The sequence below is a fragment of the Lissotriton vulgaris genome, chromosome 4_1 (assembly GCF_964263255.1).
Source record: "Lissotriton vulgaris chromosome 4_1, aLisVul1.2, whole genome shotgun sequence".
In the NCBI taxonomy this organism is placed as follows: domain Eukaryota; kingdom Metazoa; phylum Chordata; class Amphibia; order Caudata; family Salamandridae; genus Lissotriton; species Lissotriton vulgaris.
Genome location: NC_141691.1, coordinates 1,720,913,966 through 1,720,937,699, shown reverse-complemented (window position 1 = coordinate 1,720,937,699; position 23,734 = coordinate 1,720,913,966). Strand labels below are relative to the sequence as shown.

The window sequence follows — 23,734 nt, the reverse complement described above, 5'->3', positions numbered from 1 at the left end:
TTTATACTGCCCCCATAGCAAGGGTGAAAGTAAATGGTCAAATATCGGGAACAATTAATATCACGAGAGGCACAAGGCAGGGCTGCCCTTTGTCGCCGCTACTGTTTGCTATCGCTACTGAGCCTCTGGCAGCACGCCTCAGACAACACCACATGCACGAGCAGCTTTGGCTTCACCTCTAGAGGTTTGCTAAACTCCATGTATGCGGATGATAGGACCATTTATTTGACCAATCCTGCAGTCAATTTTGACCCGATTATGAGAGAGTTTACCAGATATGGAGGCTTGACGGGCATTCAGATTAACTGGGCAAAATCAGTTCTGCTACCACTGACAGATGATACTAAAAAATGCGATACTGAGTTTCCCATTGTTTGGACGAACGGCGAAGTTAAATATCTAGGTATTTGGTTCAGCAGGTCCATACAGGAAATATTGCTGGCTAACTATGGCAAAGTAGTAGAATGGATGGAATTTAAGATACAGAGATGGAAAACATAACCGCTTTCCTTGACGGGGCGTATAGCTATCACCAAAATGGTGATCTTACCTAAACTGCTTTATTTATTTGTGAATATTCCCATGCCCTTAAATAGTCACTTTTTCAAACGTCTTCGGACTGGGATTCTGGAATTAGTTTGTTCGGAACAACAACCTAGAGTATCTTCCTTTTAGTCAAGGTGGACTAGCGGCTCCCGACTTTGAACTTTATGCGTATAGCGCACAAGCGCAGTATCTGCATTACTGGCACCATCCAATTCCGTTCCAGTCACATGTGGCCATTGAAATAGATATTGCTGCGCCCACTCCGCTCAATGCCACTGTATACCACCCGTACAGACGATATCCATTGGACATTAACACATTTGAAGCTAGACGGTGGGCATGGACGAACATAGCTAGACGGGCTGGCATTACAGAAGTATATGCGCCATCAATGCCGTTGGGGCGGAACCAACTATTGGGACCACTAGTGGACAGATCAGTGACAAAACGTGCAAGAAATCGGGGGCTGATAGTGGCTAGCGATCTCTATCCAGATGACGAATTCCTGACACTGCAAAAGATGTGTGAGCCGAATGCGCCCTCGGCTTCTGACATGCTATTATATTATCAACTGAGAGCAGCATGTAAAGCGAGATATACACAGTTCCCAGATCTCCAGCCTCATTGCCCGGCGTTGGAGAATATATTGTCCAACAACTCTCCCCGTAAATTGATTACCCGTATCTACAGTATAACACAGGAAACTTCACAGGTAATTACGAGTACGTCCAGAACTGAGTGGGAAAAGGAAGCAGACATACAATCACTGATAAGCAATGGGCATTCTGCTGCTCACAGCTTGAAAACATATCACCTAATTACAGACTAAGACTCATACACTTCAATTATTTGCACAGAACATATTGTACACCTAAGCAGTTATGTCGCATGGGTCTTCAGCTTGATGCAAAATGTTGGAGATGTGGGGCATTGGAGGCAACATTCTTCCATTATAACTTGGAATTGCAGACAAATAGCGAATTACTGGGTAGAAGTAATAAAACATATAGGAGACATCATAGATGAGCGTTTGCTGGTTGACCCTCTCATGGCACTATTGGGCTTTGTCATGGAGGTACCTAGAGGCTCGCAGTTAGCGATTCACTGGAAGAGGTTAGCCCCGCCCACTGTAGCAGGATGGTTACGTTTGACTATCTATTGTAAGGATCAATTGTTGAATTATGGGGACCTTTTACCCAGTAGGTCTAGGCCTGCTGATATTTGGGAACCCTTTGTGGGGTGGCTGGGACGGGATGGTTCCGTGCTGTGTGCAGATTGAATAGATGCGTAAGGTAATGTGGTTGTCCGAGAGCTGCAGCTGCACACTAGGCAGTGGATGACTGGAGCAGAAGCTCCTGCAGTTAAATGGTATGCAAAGTGGCACTTCATGGAGGACGTAGTGTGCATTGGAGTTGATCCGGTACCATTGGGCAATTCACAAAGACATTCTGTAACACAGTTTGGGTGTAATGGCAGGTTGTATTGGGGTACAGTTTTGTTATTACTGTTTAAAGGCCATATAGTGAAACTGTAATTCTGTAATTGATTATGAAGCACACAAGCCGTTGATATTAATGTTAATATTCCTTAATCGCCACCGGACCCCATGGGTTGTCGGCTACAGGACTGTTACCAGGGTAAAAAGCGTGGATATTGAATGCTGGCGGCCTCAGGGTTGTAGGCTCATAGCTGTGTAACTTGTGTGACATGTAATAAAAGTCTTTTAAAAAAATGTAATTAAAATTAAAAAAAAGACTGTGTCTTATTAATCATGTTGCTTTAAGCTTACAGACATCATTTTGAATTATCATTTGAAATTCTTTTTAAAACGCAAGTTATAACATTTTTTAAATACTGTGAACTTTATTAATTATGTTATTTTAACATTAAGTCCACTAGTCCCATTAATTGTAATATTTTATGAAATTTGCTCTAGCAGTTGCAAAAATAGCCTAATGTACGCTATGGTTTTTAATGACTGTCGAATAATTGTGTTTAATATAAATCTTACCTGGGAGGAGGGGCGCTGCAGTCAAGCGGGGACACAGAACTGGCACCGCGTTGTTCGTCGTCCTTCAAACCACCCCACCTTCCTGTTTGGGCACAAGACCACATTGTTCTCCACTCCTCCACACCAGCTACCTGACACTGCCGACACCGTGCATTCTGGGATTTGGAGTCCGCAAAACTCAAAACGGACTGCCATTGGCTGTGCAGATCGCATTAAGGGGGAGGGAACACAGTGCCTCTGGACATTCATTCACAGGAGGGGCAAACTGGGGAGAGGCTCGTTAAGGAGTAAGGCGCTGAAGAAGGCAATTAAGCCGAAATGCATTCGCCAATCCGGGACCTCTGAAATAAACGGCTGCCTGTTCCCTACTCCCCGTGTGGCCTCATCTTTTCTTTTGGAAAGTGTGCAACGCGATGTATACTGCGCAGCCAGACACGCAGAAGAGATGTCCCTGCAGCTACAAGTGACTCCGGGTTTTTACAGGCAACCACGCTGCTTGCAGCTTCAAGACGATCAAGGAATGGATAAACCCGGGAGTCTGCCAAGATTCTCAGCACGGAGGAAACTGACTGAGGTATTCTATCTCGACGGGGCAATCTGTCTCACATTTGACTGCCCCAGTTTCTCATCTTACCTGGGACGAGGGGCGCTGCAGTCAAGCGGGGACACAGAACTGGCACCGCAATGTTCGCCGTCCTTCAAACCACCCCACCTTCCTGTTTGGGCACAAGACCACATTGTTCTCCACTCCCCCACACCAGCTACCTGACACTGCCGACACCATGCATGCTGGGATTTGGAGTCCGCAAAACTCAAAACGGACTGCCATTGGCTGTGCAGATCGCATTAAGGGGGAGGGAACACAGTGACTCTGGACATTCATTCACAGGAGGAGCAAATTGTGGAGAGGCTTGTTAAGGAGTAAGGCGCTGAAGAAGGCAATTAAGCCGAAATGCATTCGCCAATCCGGGATCTCTGAAATAAACGGCTGCCTGTTACCTACTCCCCGTGTGGCCTCATCTTTTCTTTTGGAAAGTGTGCAACGCGATACACATATATATATATATATATATATATATATATATATATATATATATATATACAAAAAACTTTAACTTAATTGAAAGTTGAGTATGTTTTCGCTTTCTATCACATGTGATGGCACTATTTGCACTTTAAAAGGGGTGGTCATCCCTCGTGACGTTGTCATGTGATCAAGGCTATCTCTAGCCGAAACGCGTCATGGCGGATTGGTGCTGGGCTGAACTTTAAAATGAAATCAATTTGCACCACGTCGGGTCTCGCTGGTTCCTGATTGTCGGTGTGGCTGACTGCGCTGCGCTGTCTGCGCTGGGGACTGGACGTACCTCATATATATATATATATATATATATATATATATATATATATATATATATATAATTTTTTTCTTTAAATAAACAAAGTTTAAAGAAACATTATATATAGTTAGGTGTAATAAAAAGATCTTTTTTCATTAAAAAAACACCTTAGAAAATCACTGAAAAATACAAAGGTTAAAGTAACGTTATAGTTAGATGAATTTCTCAGTGACATTAACTTTTTGAACAAAAAAAAACACAGAAATTCAGCAGTTATAATTAGCAACACTACCCAACTTGTGCCCCCGCCACGCACTCCTTTTGACCTCACATATGACATCACTCATGACGTATTCTATGACATTTAAAATATATATATATGAGAATTATGTCCTTAATCTTTTGAAAGATAAGAAGTGAAGATAGTTTTACCATTGCATGCCTTTATCCCAATAACCTTTCTGCTGAAGCCTGGCATGACTCTGTTTCTGGGTGCCCTTGATTGCATCGATTTCCCTGCAGGTACGGAGGGTGTGTGAAAGGTTTATTGTAGGAACGTGGAGTATAATGCAGTGATGCTGGTTAGGCTTCACTGTGTAATACTCTTACAGTACCCCAAAGATGGCCCTCTGATTCACAGTAATAAATCCTTAGCCCAATCCTGGTAGTATGACAAAGAGCAGTCAGTCTTTACTAGAGGAACACGTGTGAAGTATTTCAGAGTACCAACATGGACGATAAGTAGTTGACACAACTCAAAAGAAACCCAACACCAATTTATAAAAGTAAAGCAGATTTTTATATTTATTTAAACACCAATCTGAAGGCAATCGGATGACTATAATGGGAGTCAGGAATTTTAGAAGGAAAAAGAAATCGGTGCAATTCAATACTGTAGAACTTTAATATTGTGGTCAATGGTAAAAAGCACTAGTGACAATCTGTCATTTGCATTACGAGTTGCCTGGAACCCATGGGGGTTAAGGTGATATGGGTCCCAGGACCAGGCCACAACAGTCAGTTGAATTTTACCTGTCTCATTTGCGCCCGGGTGCAGAGTTGAAATAGGTGTCCCTGGTGCTGAAGTGAGAGCTGCTTAGATGGTGCTGGTGAGGAAATAAATGCAAAAAGTTGACAACGGGGCAACTGAGGTGGCTTGTCGAAGGCACAGCGGAGTTCTCTCGTGTTGTAGCGTCAAGTGCAGGTGGTGGTTGCCGAACAGGCCACCAACAAGCCTTGTCAGTGGTAAGGTCAGCAAGAAGTTGTTTAGACGTCAGGGTACTAGTGCCACTAGTCCAACTGAGTCTGAAGTTGCCTTTGGCTCTCAAAGGGGTCCCTCTGTCAGGGGGAACAGGTCTTTGGTCCGTGACGATTCACAGCTGTGCTGGTACAGGATGTTTGCCACAGGTGCAAAGTATCGCTCCTCTGTTTTGTGCAGATCCTGTAGTCGAAGACTTGGGTCTCTTCTTTGTCCTCTGATGCAATTCAAATTAGAACTGAGGTTCTGGTCCTTGGGCCTTTAGGGGTGTGAGTGCGAGTTGCCAATGGGGTGCTAGCCCTAGTGGCTAATCCGCCCCTGAGGTGACCACAGCCGAGGATGTCACCTTTGGTACACAGAACCCTCTATTCTGCCAAAAGGCAGAAACCCTCTTTGCTGTACAGACCTGGTAGCCCACCCTATCGTTGTAGCTAGCCTTCTGAAGGTGTACACTTCCTCACTACATAATTTCCTGTCTGCCTTTGTGAAAATGTGCCCTGGGGCAGGGTGATGGCTGTTTCTTCCTTTGGGTGGCAGTCTGGTTGCATATCAGATGCGGTCTAAGCTTTGAAGCTCACCACCTTGTTGTGCTACTTCGTTAGCCATCCTGTCAGCGAGCGAGGTATGTTTATGACTCCTGGGAGAGTCCACATGTTAGCTATGGCCCGTTGATCATTTATAGTAGCCCTTAATGGAAAGAGGCGACAATAGAGACATAAGTGTGCACTTATAGATCTATACTTTTAATATTGTAATATAATGCACCTTGCCTCCTGGCCTCAGGAGGCCTACCGTAGGTGTGACTGGCATATATATTAAAAATAGTGCTTTGACCTCGCCACGCATGGTGAGGGCCAAGTCTTGTTTCAGCAGTTTGCATTGCTCATGGAGTCTGCTATGGCAGGACAGCTGTCATCTGTTTACTTGGGTCACTCAGGGTGGTATAAGCAGTGCTTCATGCCGGGTACCACTGTTACCATGTACCAGGGTCTTATAAGGGGATTAAAGTCTTTTTCAAATGGGGTTACCATTTCACATGTATCGGTTTTAGGGAGAGAGGACTGGCATTGGGGACTGGGTATCAGGCTCCAGTGCAGGGTCAGAGTCTAACACCAGCATTTAGTAGTCCACATGGTGGGCAAAAAGTGGGGGACACACCTGCAGAAAGCCTGATCACTTACATTCAGATTTTAAAGTGAGAAATAAGTGAGAAATAATTTTTGTTTCCTATGAGCCCCTGTAGCCCACATCCGTGTGCCGCTGATTCTTCTTAGACTCTTCTACGAGACATGTTAGTTGCTGGAGGGTAATGTGCCCTCAGACTTACATTTAGTAGGGCATGGTGTCTGTTCTGTGGTGCTCTGTTCTCTTTAAGTGGTCGCAGGGGACAGCACCTTCCGAACCAGGTAGTGAATGGTTTGCGTAAACATGTACTGAGTTTATTTATGATGATTGCTACAATTGGGTTTGAAACTGTTTCTTACATTGCATACAGTGAGGCGTGGTGGTATTGTAATTACATGTAATAGAATGTGCTTATACGTCGCCCAACTTGACAGTCACTCCTAAAGGAGTCTCAAAAGCACTGGGCCTGCTTTATGAAGTGTGACAAGTGTCTGTGCCCCCTTTCTAAAGCGAAGTTTCTCTAAAAATATTTTTTATATTCACATTCCTTTAGAGCAGAACTTAAAACTGTTTTCTTCCACAGGTGTACAGCACAGATAGCATACTATCGCAAAAAGTCTCCACCTGCTATATTCCTTTAACTCCTGCATGAAAAGTTGACATCCAATCAAACCTTTTGTAGTTTTCCCTCCCTTATTTATTTTGAATGTACCTCTGCTTCACTTCTATCTTCTGTGTGATATATAATTAATTTGCCTTTCCACCTTGGTAGCTGTCACTCCTCAATGCAGAGGGTGCCTTGGTCTAAGGAGGGTGAACATCATAGTCACATTCTGCTGCAGAACAGTAGACAGGCATGTTGTTCAATATATTTCGAATATCTATTGGATCTCGTAAGTGTCTGTCTACTCTTCTGCGGCAGAACGTGACTATGAAGTGTGTGTGTGTGTGTGTGTGTATATATATGTATATATATATATATATCCTAAACTGTTTTGCTCTGCAAATGAAGACACCCTTGCAGCAGTAGTTTAATCCTTTTATTGCAGGGCAGCTACAGCGAACGTGGATTCTCCCTCGAGTCGAGTTCAAGCTTGCACACCAATCGCCTACGCGTTTCAGGAGCAGTTTCCCTTAATCATGGCTTGGCGTTCAAAGTGGGAAGAGAGCAGGCACATCATTTTTCAGGTGGTCATGAAGGTATTAATCCCGCCCCATTGGGCGTGCCTGGCGCAAGGCTCACTGGTTCATGTAGTTCGCGCCCTATTCAGTCCATAGTGGGTGCCACTCTCCAATCCCCTCACTCAATATTTCCCTTTGGGTCGCTCTCCGGATAAGCCCAGGTCCGTTGTACATCTCGTGCTGTTCCTGCCAGGCCCGCTGTTCCGTCTGATGTGTCACTATTGGCAACACACGGACCCGCCTAACAGCGGTGGGGTTGTCTTCGTGGCCCGAGCCGGCCACTTATTATCCTAAACTGTTTTGCTCTGCAAATGAAGACACCCTCGCAGCAGTAGTTTAATCCTTTTATTGCAGGGCAGCTACAGCGAACGTGGATTCTCCCTCGAGTCGAGTTCAAGCTTGCACACCAATCGCCTACGCGTTTCAGGAGCAGTTTCCCTTAATCATGGCTTGGCGTTCAAAGTGGGAAGAGAGCAGGCACATCATTTTTCAGGTGGTCATGAAGGTATTAATCCCGCCCCATTGGGCGTGCCTGGCGCAAGGCTCACTGGTTCATGTAGTTCGCGCCCTATTCAGTCCATAGTGGGTGCCACTCTCCAATCCCCTCACGCAATATTTCCCTTCGGGTCGCTCTCCGGATAAGCCCAGGTCCGTTGTACATCTCGTGCTGTTTTTGCCAGGCCCGCTGTTCCGTCTGATGTGTCACTATTGGCAACACACGGACCCGCCTAACAGCGGTGGGGTTGTCTTCGTGGCCCGAGCCGGCCACTTATTATCCTAAACTGTTTTGCTCTGCAAATGAAGACACCCTCGCAGCAGTAGTTTAATCCTTTTATTGCAGGGCAGCTACAGCGAACGTGGATTCTCCCTCGAGTCGAGTTCAAGCTTGCACACCAATCGCCTACGCGTTTCAGGAGCAGTTTCCCTTAATCATGGCTTGGCGTTCAAAGTGGGAAGAGAGCAGGCACATCATTTTTCAGGTGGTCATGAAGGTATTAATCCCGCCCCATTGGGCGTGCCTGGCGCAAGGCTCACTGGTTCATGTAGTTCGCGCCCTATTCAGTCCATAGTGGGTGCCACTCTCCAATCCCCTCACGCAATATTTCCCTTCGGGTCGCTCTCCGGATAAGCCCAGGTCCGTTGTACATCTCGTGCTGTTCCTGCCAGGCCTGCTGTTCCGTCTGATGTGTCACTATTGGCAACACACGGACCCGCCTAACAGCGGTGGGGTTGTCTTCGTGGCCCGAGCCGGCCACTTATTATCCTAAACTGTTTTGCTCTGCAAATGAAGACACCCTCGCAGCAGTAGTTTAATCCTTTTATTGCAGGGCAGCTACAGCGCACGTGGATTCTCCCTCGAGTCGAGTTCAAGCTTGCACACCAATCGCCTACGCGTTTCAGGAGCAGTTTCCCTTAATCATGCTCCTGAAACGCGTTTCAGGAGCATGATTAAGGGAAACTGCTCCTGAAACGCGTAGGTGATTGTGTGCAAGCTTGAACTCGACTCGAGGGAGAATCCACGTGCGCTGTAGCTGCCCTGCAATAAAAGGATTAAACTACTGCTGCGAGGGTGTCTTCATTTGCAGAGCAAAACAGTTTAGGATATATATATATATATATATATATATACACACACACACTATACACTACTCTAAATCTCATGTCCGTCTGTCTTAACCTCTTTTTTTTTTTAACCACTTAAGTCACTAGTGTACCACAAAGACACTGGAGTAAATGCATGGAATGTTTTTCTTTAGCATACAAGACAAACCCCAATAACTAATAGTCTGGCCACTAATTTTGGAAGTGCTTCAAAACCTCGACAGGGGTAGTAAGCTCCAGATAAATTCAATTTTAATTCTATTCAATATATATAAATATGAAAAAAAACAAATGTTAAAGTGACTGTGTAGTTAGGTGTTATTATAATATAAAAACTAACGTTTAAAAACCAGATAACCTCTAAATGTATTAGTTATGATATGTTGAGCTAACTAGAACTTGTGCCCCTGCTATGCATTGCTTATGACCTCGCATATTAGATCATACATGACATGTGAAATGCCAACATTGATGACATCACAGATGGCATCTCAAATCTCAGTGTTTTTGCTTTGGTTTTTTCAATGCTTCCCAAAATTTACTATGGCAATTAACAGGAAAAAATGAAAGCTGCATTTCACCAAAACTTTCCAGGAAGGAGTGAGGTTGAAGAAAAATGTTTTGGATCGTTTTGTAAAGATTTGTCAAATGGTGCCAAAGTAATTAGCAGTCACCAGTAGGTAGTGCTAGATAGGACCTAGGGCCTGATTTCGATGGCGGGGAGACTGCCACTGACAGGCTGCCGGTGGCTGTCTCCCCTCCATCGGAGACATGTTTCCTGCCTTCCATATTACAATGGTGGGCAGGGTGATCCGACCGCCACGCACCCGACGGGTTCCTTGAGCCTGCCGGTCCTGTGGAGGAGCTTGTAGTTCCTACCATATTGGTGGTGCCTGCAAGGCACCTCCGTAAGGATTACAATGTCCCTTTCCATGGCAGGTAGCCCGCCATGTAAAGGCTGGCGAAAAGAGACTTTGGAGGTGTGTAGCAGGCCCCCCCCCCCTCTTCCACCAGCCGTTGGCTTTGAGTGTTGGGTGGTACCCATGGTGCGCCCCCAACATATCCCTGCACCATGCGGTAGGCACCGCATGGGGCCTACCACATAGTGCAGGGATATGTGTGAGGTGTCTGTTTTGTCTCGTGGCAGGTGCTGCAGAGTGCCACAGTGACGGTCGCATTGTAATTTGCCTTGTGGTGCTGCCGCTTAGTAGGCAGGTGGTCCCAAATACTATACGATGGCGGACAGGCAAACACCGTCATCGTAGTGACCCCTTAGTTGCCATAGATGAAGTGTTTCTTGGTTTGCTAATAACTTTGGCACAGTTTGACGAATTTTCATGAAATTGTCCCCCAAAAAAGTGGGCTACTTTATCGTGTTCTGAATGGAAACTTTCGGGGTGATCCTTCAAGCAAGGGCTGAGAAAGAGCGGGACAGGCGGACACTGTCATCGTAGTGACCCCTTAGTTTCCATAGATGAAGTGTTTCTTGCTTTGCTAATAACTTTGGCACAGTTTGACGAATTTTCATGAAATTGTCCCCCAAAAAAGTGGGCTACTTTATCGTGTTCTGCATGGAAACTTTCGGGGTGATCCTTCAAGCAAGGGCTGAGAAAGAGGGGGGTGGGGGGGCAGGAGTAAAGAAATTTGTGTTTCCTATTGAGATTTTAGACATGACTACAGCCCGAAACTGAATTTCACCACATTTGGCAGAAAGTTTGCTCTTGGTCCAGAAAGAACCCTTTTTGTGATTTGGTGTAAATCGGTTTAGTAGTTTTGGAGTTATTAAAGAAAAAAGATTTATAGATATCTAGGGACGCTAATCTTCAGCAGATCTGACAGATCTCATGCTGAGATCGGATGTACCATGTTACAAGGCATACCGTTACAACTACCTACCATTACAACGCGACTATTACAACGCATACCATTACAACGCATAGCGCTTTGGGGTGCTGGATAGTGGTAAGTATAATTTACTATTCTAACTCCAGTCCCCGTGGACCCTAGGGAAGGTGTTGGATAGTAAATTATACTTATTCCCTATCCTATAGCGCCCCCCAGCGCAATGCGTTGTAATGGTATGCGTTGTAATAGTCGCGTTGTAACAGTAGTGCGCTGTAACAAATGCGTTGTAACAGGTGCATACCGCTGAGATCTGACTGACTATGAACACTTCAACCAGGAAGTGTAGGCAGGCACCTTGAGACTTTGACTCGTCAGAGAACCGCAAAAAAAGGCACAAAAAAAACCAAGAATTTGCAATGTCTTGCATTAGGAAAGTTTGAGCTATTGGTATTGTAAATGACAAATTTGCTATTTATGTGTTGGTTTTGAAAGTAGCGAAATTAATAGCTTAGTCATTTACAATGCCAATAGTTATAACTTTCGCAAATGTGAAACCTAAAGCATTTGTAATGCGATATGTGTTGTATTTACGTGACTTAGATGTATTGATATTACAAATAACAATGGCTTTTAATTTTTTTTAATAATGAATACTTAAATAAAAGTTATTTTAATTTATAATGGCAATAGCTTACACTTTTGTAAATAACTTATGTGAAGATTATGTTCAGTGTATTTTATTGTGACGCAAATCCAAGAACAGAAGTGAAATAGTAACATATTTTTTGTATCATTTGTAATAAAGCTTGAAACATTGAGAGAACATATTTGAACTAGTTGTTGTTAAATGGTTGCACAGATTGATGCTGTGGTGGCACTGTGTGATGTTGGGTGAAGGGAGGGTTGTCTTTTAGGGGGAGATTGGTGAGGATGAAGGCGGTGGGGTACAAGGAGAGGTCACAAAGTATTAAATGGATTTACTCTGACTGCTGAAGCAGCCAGTGCAGCCTAGGTCTCACAACAAAACGGAAACAAGAAAATCTATTTCTATAACTTTTTTGTTGGTCTGCAGCAGGGTGTGCACAGATTTAATGTTATAAACTGATAACCATACATTCCAGGGACTTTGCAGCATTTCCAATATATATTAGCCGTTCACTTTGCTTAAAAGAGTGTAAATTCTGATATGTATTTGCTTCTAGGCACTACATTGCTTGGTTTTACGTGTGATAAGTGTCACTCCAAGGTAGTACTCGTAAGTGTACTGAAATGGAAATGTCACACATAAGCAATCTGAAAACCCTAGCAGCAATGGAGATTTAAACAAAATCATTGAAGCGTACCACATACAGGTCCTTCATTGAAAACTCACAAAGAATCTCAATCTAGAAAGTATGCCAGAACAAGGCACCAAGGACGAAAAAAGAGTTGTTGCAAGCGAATGGTGGAACTAAGATTGCGAGGGAGCTGGTTCGAACCAGGGGCTGCCTATGGTTGCTTCCCAAAAGCAAACCTCGAGGGTAAGCGGCCGCTTCCGAGTAACAGAGGATGAGCAGCTGCGTGGAAGTGAGCCAAATGAGCGTCTGCGCCTCAGGGGCAGAACGGTGGAAATGAGCTACCCGCGAGAGCGCAACTTGGGGATCAGGAGCAAGTTCTGGGGACTAGCGCGGGGGCAAACCGCCACTCCCGTACAGCGGGCCGTGGCAGAATGAACTTGTGACACAGGCACCGCGCGCTGCACGGCGCTTCTAGCACTCTGACCCTGCTTCTGCTCCCCCTCCCGCCGCTCCTCTGATGATGCTTCCGCCGGTGGGCGTGCGGGGGTGATGCCAGCTCCTGGTTCGCTGGCAGCTTCGGCACTGCGACCAATCAAAGCCCGCATTATAGTGCGAATTGGAGGACAAGGGGAAGAGTCCAGCATAGCAGTCTGTGCCGCCGACTCTCCTCCTCCCGTCCCGGCCAGGCTCAGTCATCGGGACTACATGAGAGGGGGAGAAGCCGTGCCTCCTCCGGGGCTCCTCCAGCAACATTGGCGGCGGCTCGGGGTGCGTGCTTGAGTATCTGCCAGCCGAGAGCGGAGGAGGGAAGCCCGACTCATCCAACATGAGCCACAAGCCCTGTGGGAGGCACTAGGACCCAGGGCCGCATGAAGGACAACAGGTAACCATTATTTTTCAGGACATTCCCAATCGTTGTCACCCATCCAGGTTCTGCATACTCCTCCCTGCACCAGTTTTACAACCTTCCCTCCCAGCATGGAGTTACATGGGCCGCCGATGCACCTGCGGGGCTCCCATGAGCGAAGGAAGCCCTGCGTGTGCCAGGTGATGCAGAGATGACGCAGGAGCCCGGTGAGGTAAGGGGGGGGTGCGTGTGTGTGTGTGTGTGTGTGCTTGTGTGCGTGCGTGTGTGTCTGTGTGCGTGCGCGCGCGATTTCGAGAGGCTGACTTGCTGTGGAACTGGGACAGAAGATGTGCACGGCGCGGCCTGTACGTGCGCGTACACGCTATGAAATCGCCGACGGCCCTGCGCGTGCCCATTCCCTGTCCCACATTCCCAGCAAGTGGATAACAATAGGTCTTTTCTCTGGACAGCAGCTCGATTTAAAAAGGGGCAGGGTTGGAATACCCTGACCCCCTAGTCCCGGTGGTGAGTTCCCACAGGGATGCCCCTTGGGGGCCAAAAACATTTTTTTCTCAATTTTGCCACATTTTCCAGGAGGATGCGCAATTTCGTGGCAAAATTGAAAAACAAGCATGGTCTCCCACGCTGGGTTTCAATATGCCCCCGAGGTGGGCCAGTTTTCGGGTGGTAAGACTGCCTCCGGAACCACCTCCTTCCTAGGTGCCAGGCCAGTTGGTAAAAAGGAGAGGGGGGCCTCACGGTCCCCCTCCCCAGGCTGGGATCAGCCCTGGGGACCCAATCCGCCTAAGCCGCCATTAAGGCTCCTGGGAACCCCATCCCCAGCGATTTCACAACAGTGTGTGGGGAGGTCTGCAAGTTAAAGTAAGTTTTGGATGCGGCGCAAATTAGAACTTGAAATTCCAACTATAATTTTTGAATTTCTGAAGTTTGTATAGTTTAAGTTTTTTTTGCATAGAAATAATGAATTATTTTTGTCACTATAACTAATTTGTAACCTTTAGTTTCTTCATTGAATTTAAATTTTTTCTAAATAAAATGTGTTGCGTATCATTGAGCAGAGTTATATTGAGTGTGGTTTAGCGAAGTGTCGTAGAGAACAGTGGAGGAGAGTGTCATAGAGTGGAGTGCCTTAGATTGGAATGGAGTAGAGTGAAGTGGGAGAGTGTCAGAGAGTAGACTGGAGTGGTGTAGCGAGAAGTAGCGTAGAATGGAGTGATGTCATAGAATGGCATGTCATAGAATGTCTTAGAGTGGAGAGGCGCAGATTGTATGGGCATGTTGTAAAGTAGAGTGACGTGTCGTTTAGTTACACTGGCATGTCGTAGAGTGCAGTGGCATCTCCGAGTGTTGTTCATTGTAGTAGAGTGGAGAGGGTAGAGAGGTGTGGTGGGCGTACAGTGAAGTGGTGTGACTTGGAGTGGCATCCCGAAAAGTGGAATGGCATGTTGTGAAGTGAAGTTGCGTGCTGTAGAATAAAGAGGCATAGAGTGGAGTTGAGTTGGGGGACTGTGAGATAGAATAGTGTGTCAGTGTTTTAGAGTGGAAGGGCATAGTGTCTACTGGAATGTCATAGAGTGTAGTGGCGTGTCGTAGACTAGAGTGGCTTTTAGTACAGTGATTGGCGTCTCGTAGAGTGGAGTGGCATGTTGTACAGTAAAGTGGAGCAGTGTTTCTTACAGTGGAGTGTCGAAGAGTATCTTGGAGTAGAGAGACGTAGAGTGGAGTGACGTACAGCAAAGTGTTATGCTGTGCAGTGCAGTGGCATATTGTGAAGTGTCATTGAGTGGAGTAGCATGTTATAGAGTGATTTGTTATAAATATATATTTTTTCAATGGGTAAAGCAGTGTGTTGTAGAATAGAGTGGAGTGGCATGTTGTAGAGCTTTAGTGTGGAAGTGTGTGTTGTACAGTGCAGTGGCATGTCTTAGAGTGGAGTGGTGTGTCATAGAGTGGAGTGGCGTGTCATAGAGTGGAGTGGCGTGTTGTCCACTGTCTTTTCTCATAAATTATTTTTATGTCTTGGCTGGCGAAAGCAGCGCGCATGTGCTGCTCTAGTCATACGAGAGCTTCTTGGAATCAATACAGATTCCCAAGCTCCCAGAGGCTGAGTTGATGCCCCGCCCATCTTTTTGATTGGTTCGCGCCATCTTGCATGCAAAACGCTGGCTTCTGATTGTAAAGGAGGCTTCTTAGTCCCTCCTTGTCTCCTTTTGGCCCTGCCCAACGGGATTGGATCGTTTACTGGCGGCAATACACACACTCCTTCATTAGTCCCCACTCACTTTTTTCTTCTCATTTGGCTTTGGCAAAGTCAGCTGCGTGTTTATTTTTGTATTGCGCTTTCACTTAAAGTGAAAGCGCGATGCGAAAATAAACACGCAGCAGCCTTTGCGGTACCGCGCTTGTTCTAACACGCAGACAATAAAGACGGCAGGTGAGCAGAGGTGACAATTTTCATTGCAAAGGCCAGCCCTGGCTGCAAAGTTCGAGAAATGGCGTTCTACAATTTTCAAGATTATCAGGAACCTGTAAAATTTGGTACAGATGAAGTGTAAATATATTAATGAGCTGAACCTCTGTGCATGAAATACAACGAACCGAGTGCAGTCTGGCGCGTTATTGTGCAGTGGAATAACATAATTTGAAGATAGATGTACAGTGGTAACTGGAGTGCCTATTTGTTGTGTCTGTGCTTGTGGAGGGTGTGTACTCTTTGTAGACCACTTCATACCTAGGGTCTCTGCCACACTGACACGTCAAAGGAAGCTGTGGCAATCATGTTTCTTGCCTTAGGGAAAGCAACACTCAAAACCTGTGTCTAAAAAACCCACACCACGACTTTTGACAAAAGCAAAATGTATTTGGACAAAATATCACCAAGGAGATTTATGTTCGAAGTTTCAGAGTAAAGATCTAACTGAGATCCAACCCCACATCTCTGTGTCTGTAAGGGTTTTGTGTATTAAGAAGATCATGTGACTCCAAGCACCAACATCTAGGAAACAACACAAACGGGATGTGGCCATCATGGTGGCTATATCCTGCCCCTAACCTATTGAGACACGCAATAATCCTACCTTTTTTTCCAATTCAAGTTCTGTTGTAATATATTACTTTCAAATGTTCTAATGTTATGGAGTATTGCTTTACTTGTTACCACAATAATGTGTTTGCATTTACTGAAAGCAAAAAGTATTTAAATCAGAAAGTTGCACGTGGCTTTATATATGAATGAATTTATTTGTTTTTAATTAATAACAAGCATTGAAAATGCAATAGGTCTCGCCTTTGATTAAGTTAAAGCCATTTGATTTGCTAATGGTATTGTATAGCAAAGCAAATGGCTTTAACTTAATAAAAGGCGAGACCTTTTGCATATTTCAGTGCTTGTTTATTTTTATTACAATAGGTACCTCAGTACTGCGGTACTCCGTAAACTATTTAAAAAATACATACAACAAGAAAAATACTTTTGTCTAACTACTCAGGCTTTGGTAAAGTGCCCCATTTATTCCTATACCTTTAAAAAAAATAGTAATAAACTATCCCCATGTTAGGCTAATGTTCTGATTTGTTACCTTTGCCTCAAATTGTAAAGCGCTCTGATATCCTTCGAAATCAAGCTCGCGCTATATAAAACTTTATAAATCAATAAATATAAATAAATATCTCACACAAACCTTGAACACAGGCAAATTGCGGTCTAAACAGTATTACTGCCTTTTTATTTTATGAGGGCTTTCATTAACCAGCAATATTGTGGTTTTTTTTTATTGGTATGTACTGCGATATAATGTAGCACAATATATTACTACGCTTTTGCCCCTTATGCTAAAAAACTACTTAACCAATTTAGATATGCTCACAAAAGGACCATTTTCACATCATTTTCTATATTCCTGTCAAATTTCAAAAACATCCTTTCAGCTGTTTTTCTGCTACATCTATTTAAAGTCTATGGAAAATGCATTGGTGGAAAAACTTATTTTGGGACTCCCCTTTTTTCTTTTTACCCCCTTAACTAATCACTATGAAACTTTGCATCATCAGTCAATGTAGCTAAAGGAATACATTTGCAAACTTTTGTGGAGGCTTGTTAAACGGTGGGAAGGTTATTACCATCAAATATCTGAGGAATATCTATCTTTTGGAATCCTAACTATTTCTAAAGAATGCTGTGCAGAGCTCCTGTACCCACCCAGAGGTGTGGCTATATTAATAGGCAATTCCTCCCTTGTGTTCATTCCAAACCAGTTCTAAGGCAGCTCCCCCTTCCACTGGTTTTGGAGCCACATTGAAAGAGGAACAAAGTAAAGGGGAACAGGCCTGGTGTCAAGTCATCTGCTTGTAAAAAGGGTAGGCCTCTTAGTTTAACTCATCCTTGGGCACATCCCACAGGTGATCATGTTAATGGAAGGCCAGCACCTTATGTCCTTATGAGCCACCGAGCTACCAGGTGAAAGTTTAATACTTACAAGGTTTAGGCAGGAAAATGGTTGCTTTTTAAAAGTACTGATTGCTTAATAGTTAGACAAAATCCGAATATACCATTAAACTGGACTTTGGATAACTATAAAAATGAGTACTTGAATTGAATCTCTTGCTACCACTAATCCAAATTTTGCATTTATTAAATTTAACAATGTACTGTTTCCCTATGGACGTAGCAGCCTTGGTGAAAATAGCTTTTGGGGATATTTCACTTCAAGGATAAACATTAACCTTTATATGTCCTACTTTTAAATACCATGCACAGGGGTGCCTTATTAATATTTATGAGGAAGGTTTAGGCCTGACAAAAGGGGTTATTTTGACAGATCGAATTTGCAGTTAAAAATTGCCACAGGCGTGTTACCTGTGGGCATGTCTAAAGGGGTCATTTTGACAGGTTGAATTTGCATTTTTAAATTGCTGCAGGCATCTTACTCCTGTTCAGTTACCAGGCTGCACATGACGGAAGTCTCTCACATGTACACTGCACATGGTTGTGCGCACCTGTTCATGTGTAACTAGCCCTGGGCACTTTACCCTAGTTGCGCCGCAGCAGCCTTATCTTAAAAGGCAGATACTGGTGGTAAACACACTTCGTCCAATTACCATGAAATGACTGTGTGAGAGACTCCCCAAAGGTAAAGGTTACCGCCTTAAATGTTTACTAGCTTGAGAAATGTAGTGCGCTACCAACCAGTGGACTCTTTCCAGTGTGTACCGAACATTAACATGTGATTTCATATAAAGGTTGATGAAAGCTAAATGCAGTACTTAAGATTCGGATCTTGCTGAATTAACAATGACTAGAGCTGTTAATTGACTTGTTGAGTGATGACAGTGGCGCTTTATTTCCGTAAGTGAAAAAGGAAACAGGTTAAGGGATGCTCTTAACGGGGGCAAGAAAGGAGTAAGGAGGGAATGCATGTCCCAGTCTGCAAGGGGGCTCCAGCAGGCTGCCCTTTCCAACCAGCAGTAGTAAGACGAGAGTAACACCACCTACACCACCCACTGGAGTTTTAAATACACTGGTTGATTCAGGTTAAGTCCTGCAATCCATGGTTAAGACCCTTCTTGATTCTATTACCTCTAGGCTGACGCACATGGAGAGTATCACTTCCAGTTGTTTGAGTATGCTGAATTCTAATAGACCAAGAGCCCGCAAATCAGCAAAGTATTGGAACTACTAAGGCTTCCACTAAGATGCTGCTTGATGCTTCGAACAGTGTGGAGCCCTAACCCTCATCTTGGATGAAGCCTGGGGATACAACCACAACGCCCACAAATTACTGCTTGGCAGATCGTGTTAAGTCAACTGCTGTTGGTGGTAGCAGTAATACCCCCCCCCACACGCCCCCACATGCTATCTCTATCTGCCGAGCCTACGAACGAGTATTGTAGCACTCTAATGGCAGGGAAGGCGGGTGGGATTGGTGAAACACTGGATTTACCTCCTGCAGCTACCCCATATGTTGACTTTGTAGCAAATGTGCCTATCTTGCACGGGCCGAATCTGAATCTTGGGAAGCACTGAGAAATAAATCCCTCAATTGGCTGGATAGCAAAACCAACATAGAAGCCGTCCTTTCTTATGATTTTAAAGTGGTCCGATGAGTTAGATGGGTGGGGAAGGGTACAAACAAACTTCCAGGGATCTGTTTTGTGTTGACTTTTAAATCCCCTAGTCTATTCTGTCCAGAATGAGATACTCTCAAGTCCGTCTACATCAAGTTGGTGTTGCCACTTGAATATTTCTATCAGCCACCTCTCTCTGCTCGTGGTCAACACTTGAATTTGGACCCTTGTATTCCAACCAGTCATACCCATTTACATCATTTTGCAGTACCAATCTCAAATCGCTATGAAAGGCTGCCTTCTGTAGCCAGTCTGGTCTGGCTTGTTGTAGAAACCGCAGTAGCCTCCATTCCAATCACTACTGGCCCCAGAAGGCACGACAGCCCTAGTCCTCCCATACGTTCCCTGCCTCTGGTTAGTTCCCCCCCCCCCCTGTGATAACCTGCGTGGACATTTGCATTTAACTGTCGCTCTAATCTAGCATACAAGATCTACCATGTACGACCCTTTCTGGAATGTGTCTGGGCTGCCTGGAAAGGTTGGTAAGTTGGAATGGGTGAATTATGTCATTAAGTTTCAGACTCTATGGCTACAGGAGACCTGGAGTGTAGAACGTATACACATTAATGGATGCAAAACCCTACATGTACCTGCAGTCCCTATGAAAGTCTGGGAGAGCAATGGGTGGTTTCGCTGTTTACATTTAGAACTATTTGGCATTCTGTAACATATCTATTTTGGTAAGTGCACGGTATTACCAATTGATTATCATCCACACCTCACCCACCTCCGAAGTTGCATTGGTTAACTTGTACAACAATGCTCTGCTAGGTGAACGTCCTAATACTTTAGGACAATTTGAGCATGAGCTGGAGGTGGCCTGGAACAGTAAAGATATCTTTGAGGGAGGCGGGGGATTTTAACATGCATCTGTGCCCTTGAGTAAGGCATGTGGTATGATGTACATACATGGTAATGCTCCATCTCACTTCAAGCACTCTAGCTACGGGGACAAATTAAATGAAATATTATGTAAATATGATCTTGCCTTTAGAAATGAAATGTGTGTCCCCTATGCTGATTTCAAATGCACCTTTAATGGTAGAAGGGAAAACATAATTGATTATATTCTATCTTCTCACAGGCTTTCACCCATGCTCTTTGACTTCACTACTCAGCCCGCCTCTGTGAATGATCACTACCCCTGAAGTCTAGACCTAACTTTCAAACACCTGTCCACCCATGCGACCCCAGCCTGACTCTATATTTTTAACATTGAGATTGCAACACGTAATGGTCTTTTCCCTTGCTGGACGTAGATAAAACCCGATGATAGTATGGAAATAGACTTAGTTATACGTCTGGACGATTCCGCTTCCCCTAGGAATATTATTTAAGCCTTCCTTTTGATAACGCAGGGGGCTGAAGGATAGCCTACCTGTAGTCCGTCATCGATATCCTGGTAGCATACGGGGTTGGTTTAACACAAACTGCACTAAGGCACACAAACGCTTACAATAAGTCTTACAAAAGACACCCAAGAACATACAAGAAGTTCAGAAGAGAGGAGTGAATATAGAGCAGCTGTGAAGAGGAGGAGGAAAAAGATCTAAGGAATGAAGCAAGGGTTTCACTATGAGGCCAGCCTCACCTAGGATAGTGCAGCCTTTTGGTGTGCGATTAAGAGTCCCACCTAAGCGAGGATTCTGTCCCCCGATTGGAGATTGCCATTACTGACATAGAGTGGGCGACTCACTTTAGTAACTACATCTATTCAAACCCAGATAAGAAGCAAGGCAAGGTAGCCTCCCACAGATTCCTGTAGTAATGTCCCTCCTTTAAAGTTGTCTCTCGAGGAGGCCACCAGGGCTCTCATGGTCAGTAAAGGGGGAAAAGCGCCTGGCCCTGAGGACCTCCCCGTCTATTTTTTTTAACCTAATATTTTCCTCTTGGGTCCACTATTAATCCAGTTGGTAGGCGCAGCCTGCTCTGTCGATTTCTTGAGCACATGGTCAGAATCCCTCAAAGTACCCATTTAAAAAAAAAGAAAAAAAAAAGGGACCGCTTATCGGCCTGCTTTCGCCCAATATCGCTACTCGATTCACAAGTGAAAGGGCATATTTTTCTGGCCAGAATCTTTTTGCCGTCAAGTCTGATCGAAACGTCGACACTATCCCCCATCAGACTTGGACCTTCAATCCCCTGTTGCCCCCTTCCCAATTACAGGAGATACATCTCCTTACTTTTTTGTGAATTATGTGAACTGAGTATACACATAGTATTACTGTTTGCTTGGCCAGGCTATGAAGACTGTGTAATTGGTTGCAGTCCCATGTACAGTTTTGTAAATATATGCCCCTTTATTTCCTTTGGGAACTCCTTTCCCCTCTGAATTTCCTTTCAATTCTTTACACTTGAGCACCCCCCTTGCACGTTCCAATTGGAGCAACCCTTTCTCATTTTCTTGACTTCAAGTTTTTTTCAATATATTGCTTTATATTTGAATAAATACATGCCTTTTTGAAATCTTTGGTTGTTGTACACATCCTCTATCATTGTATGAAATCGATTTCATGTCACCGCCAGCTGATTAATAGATGCTCTAACAAAGCTGAGTGATTAATGTTGAAATAATTATTATCCTTACGAGATCGGTCCTGGACCATTGTTTTTGTACCAATCTCTTTGTTTGTGGACATGAGTCTGCCGTCTGAACGTGTTAAACCCACTGTCCTCCAGAATCAATTGATGTTGACTACTTATGATATTCAACCTTATGCAGTCTTTCTATAGAATCTTTGACATAGTTTTTTTGTTACCAGGTTTAGGTTAAATATATTTCATCGATTGAAAACCTACCCATTTACAATGATTGGTCATGGACTGTCATTAAATGTCCTTGTGACAATGTGTTTGATCAGAGTACAATGCCCTCTGTGCCACTTTGTAAATATTACACGAACTCGAAGAAGATACTTCTTTTACCCTCATAAATTTGCACGATGTCGCCCTGCATATCGGTTTATACAGTCACTGTCCACCCCCTGCTTTGCTGTAGCATAGCATCCTATTTATCAGTAGTCTTCAATCATCAGAGGAAGTCTTCTCATACTTGTAAAGACTCAGCACACGAACCAATGTATTTATGGCTCTGTTTGCATCTGTCTAGATTTATCGTGTATTCTTTTTTTTTTTTAAGAAGTTTTTAACGAAACTGTCTTTTCGTGTCTCTCTTAATTGTGTAAATGCTATTATATTGTAATATGTCCTAGCTTTTATGAATGCATTACACAATTGTGTAAGTGAAAAAGGAAACCGGCTAAACTTTCGATTTGCTGCCTATACTTTTGTCTTGGATAGGTAAAAAAAAAGGAGTAACAGCGGCCTTGTTGTCCGTAGGTGCTTGTGTCCACTACACATTACAGCTTAATGTGTGGCTCACTGGTTAGAGCAGGCAGACCCTGAAGCAGAGATCAGACCCGGGACCAGGGTTCAATTCCCGACGCAGCAGGGTCTTGAGCTCATATGTCCACGGACTCGATAATTCTCGCTTCGGTGCCTGACCTAATCATGCGTTCTCACTCTGCAACTCTGGGCATTAAGCTTGCTTAATCTCCACAACGGCCCCCCCCCCCCCGCGGCGAGATGCCTGGCTTTCACCTTGGGGATGCCCTGTAGGGGCTATCTACAGGGTTCCCAAGGCAAGCGCGGAGATACCCCTTCGGGGGTCGATTCAGGCGCTATATAAGAAACATAATATTAATAATAATTGTTTAGTGTGTTTGTTTGCTCGCTGAAATTGCTTTTCATTTACATGTTAATAAGCCATTCGCGTGCATGGATTATGTTTGCCTAAATAGCAAACATGGACTCTTAGAAATCCAAAGGACATCCCTAATGGAATGTAGTCTTTTTAGCCACATCTCATGAATACACTCTGATTCCTTAATAAGATAATATATAAAGGGTTGCGTTGAGAAATGTTCTATCTCAATGTCTCATGAAAGCTAAAAAAATGTGTTTTCTACTGTAAAATGTAGGCTGTGGAGTTTTGTTTGTGTGTGTAAATGTGTTCCCCTAGCACACTGACCTTGACCGTCTTTGATGTTCTTTTTCTAGTTCCCTTCCATGCTGTACCAAGAGTGATACCAGAGCAGGAGGACGAAGAGGAGAACTCTGGCTGCTTAACCAAGTATTTCAGTGTTGTGTGGTGTAAGCTCTCTAAAAAGAAGCACAAGAAGTGGGAAGGGGATGCTGTCCTCGTCGTCAAAGGCAGGACGGCGGTCCTTAAGGACATGGAAGGCAAAGACATCGCAAAAGGTATTCCACAAAAGTGATCTACCAGCGTCTCACTGGCCATTCCTTTACATTTCATTGAATCAACCAGCTAGAATGTGTTCAGCATTGTGTGCTTGATCCCATTCTAATGAGAGCTTGGCCTCTCAGGACAACTTAACTCGTATTTGGATCTGTCGCAGAGATAGCTTTAGCTGGCTTGCTAGCCTCATGTAATACAGAAAATCCGAACTAATAAATTCATACAGACGTACATAAAGGGTCTCTGGCCAGCTGTCTTTATCCACTGGTCTGTTAAACTGTCATTCACATTTTGCTTTC

The 23,734-nt window shown here is 44.3% G+C and overlaps 1 protein-coding gene across 3 annotated transcripts in view; it reads left to right on the top strand.

Moving 5' to 3' along the window:
* Positions 1-23,734, top strand: part of RAD54B (RAD54 homolog B) — a 694,602-nt gene that overhangs the window by 365,363 nt on the left and 305,505 nt on the right. For all 3 annotated transcript variants that reach the window (XM_086966002.1, XM_086966003.1, XM_086966001.1), the window contains exon 4: positions 23,237-23,437. In XM_086966002.1, the coding sequence (XP_086822128.1) occupies positions 23,237-23,437 (201 nt within the window). The remainder of the gene's footprint in view (positions 1-23,236; positions 23,438-23,734) is intronic.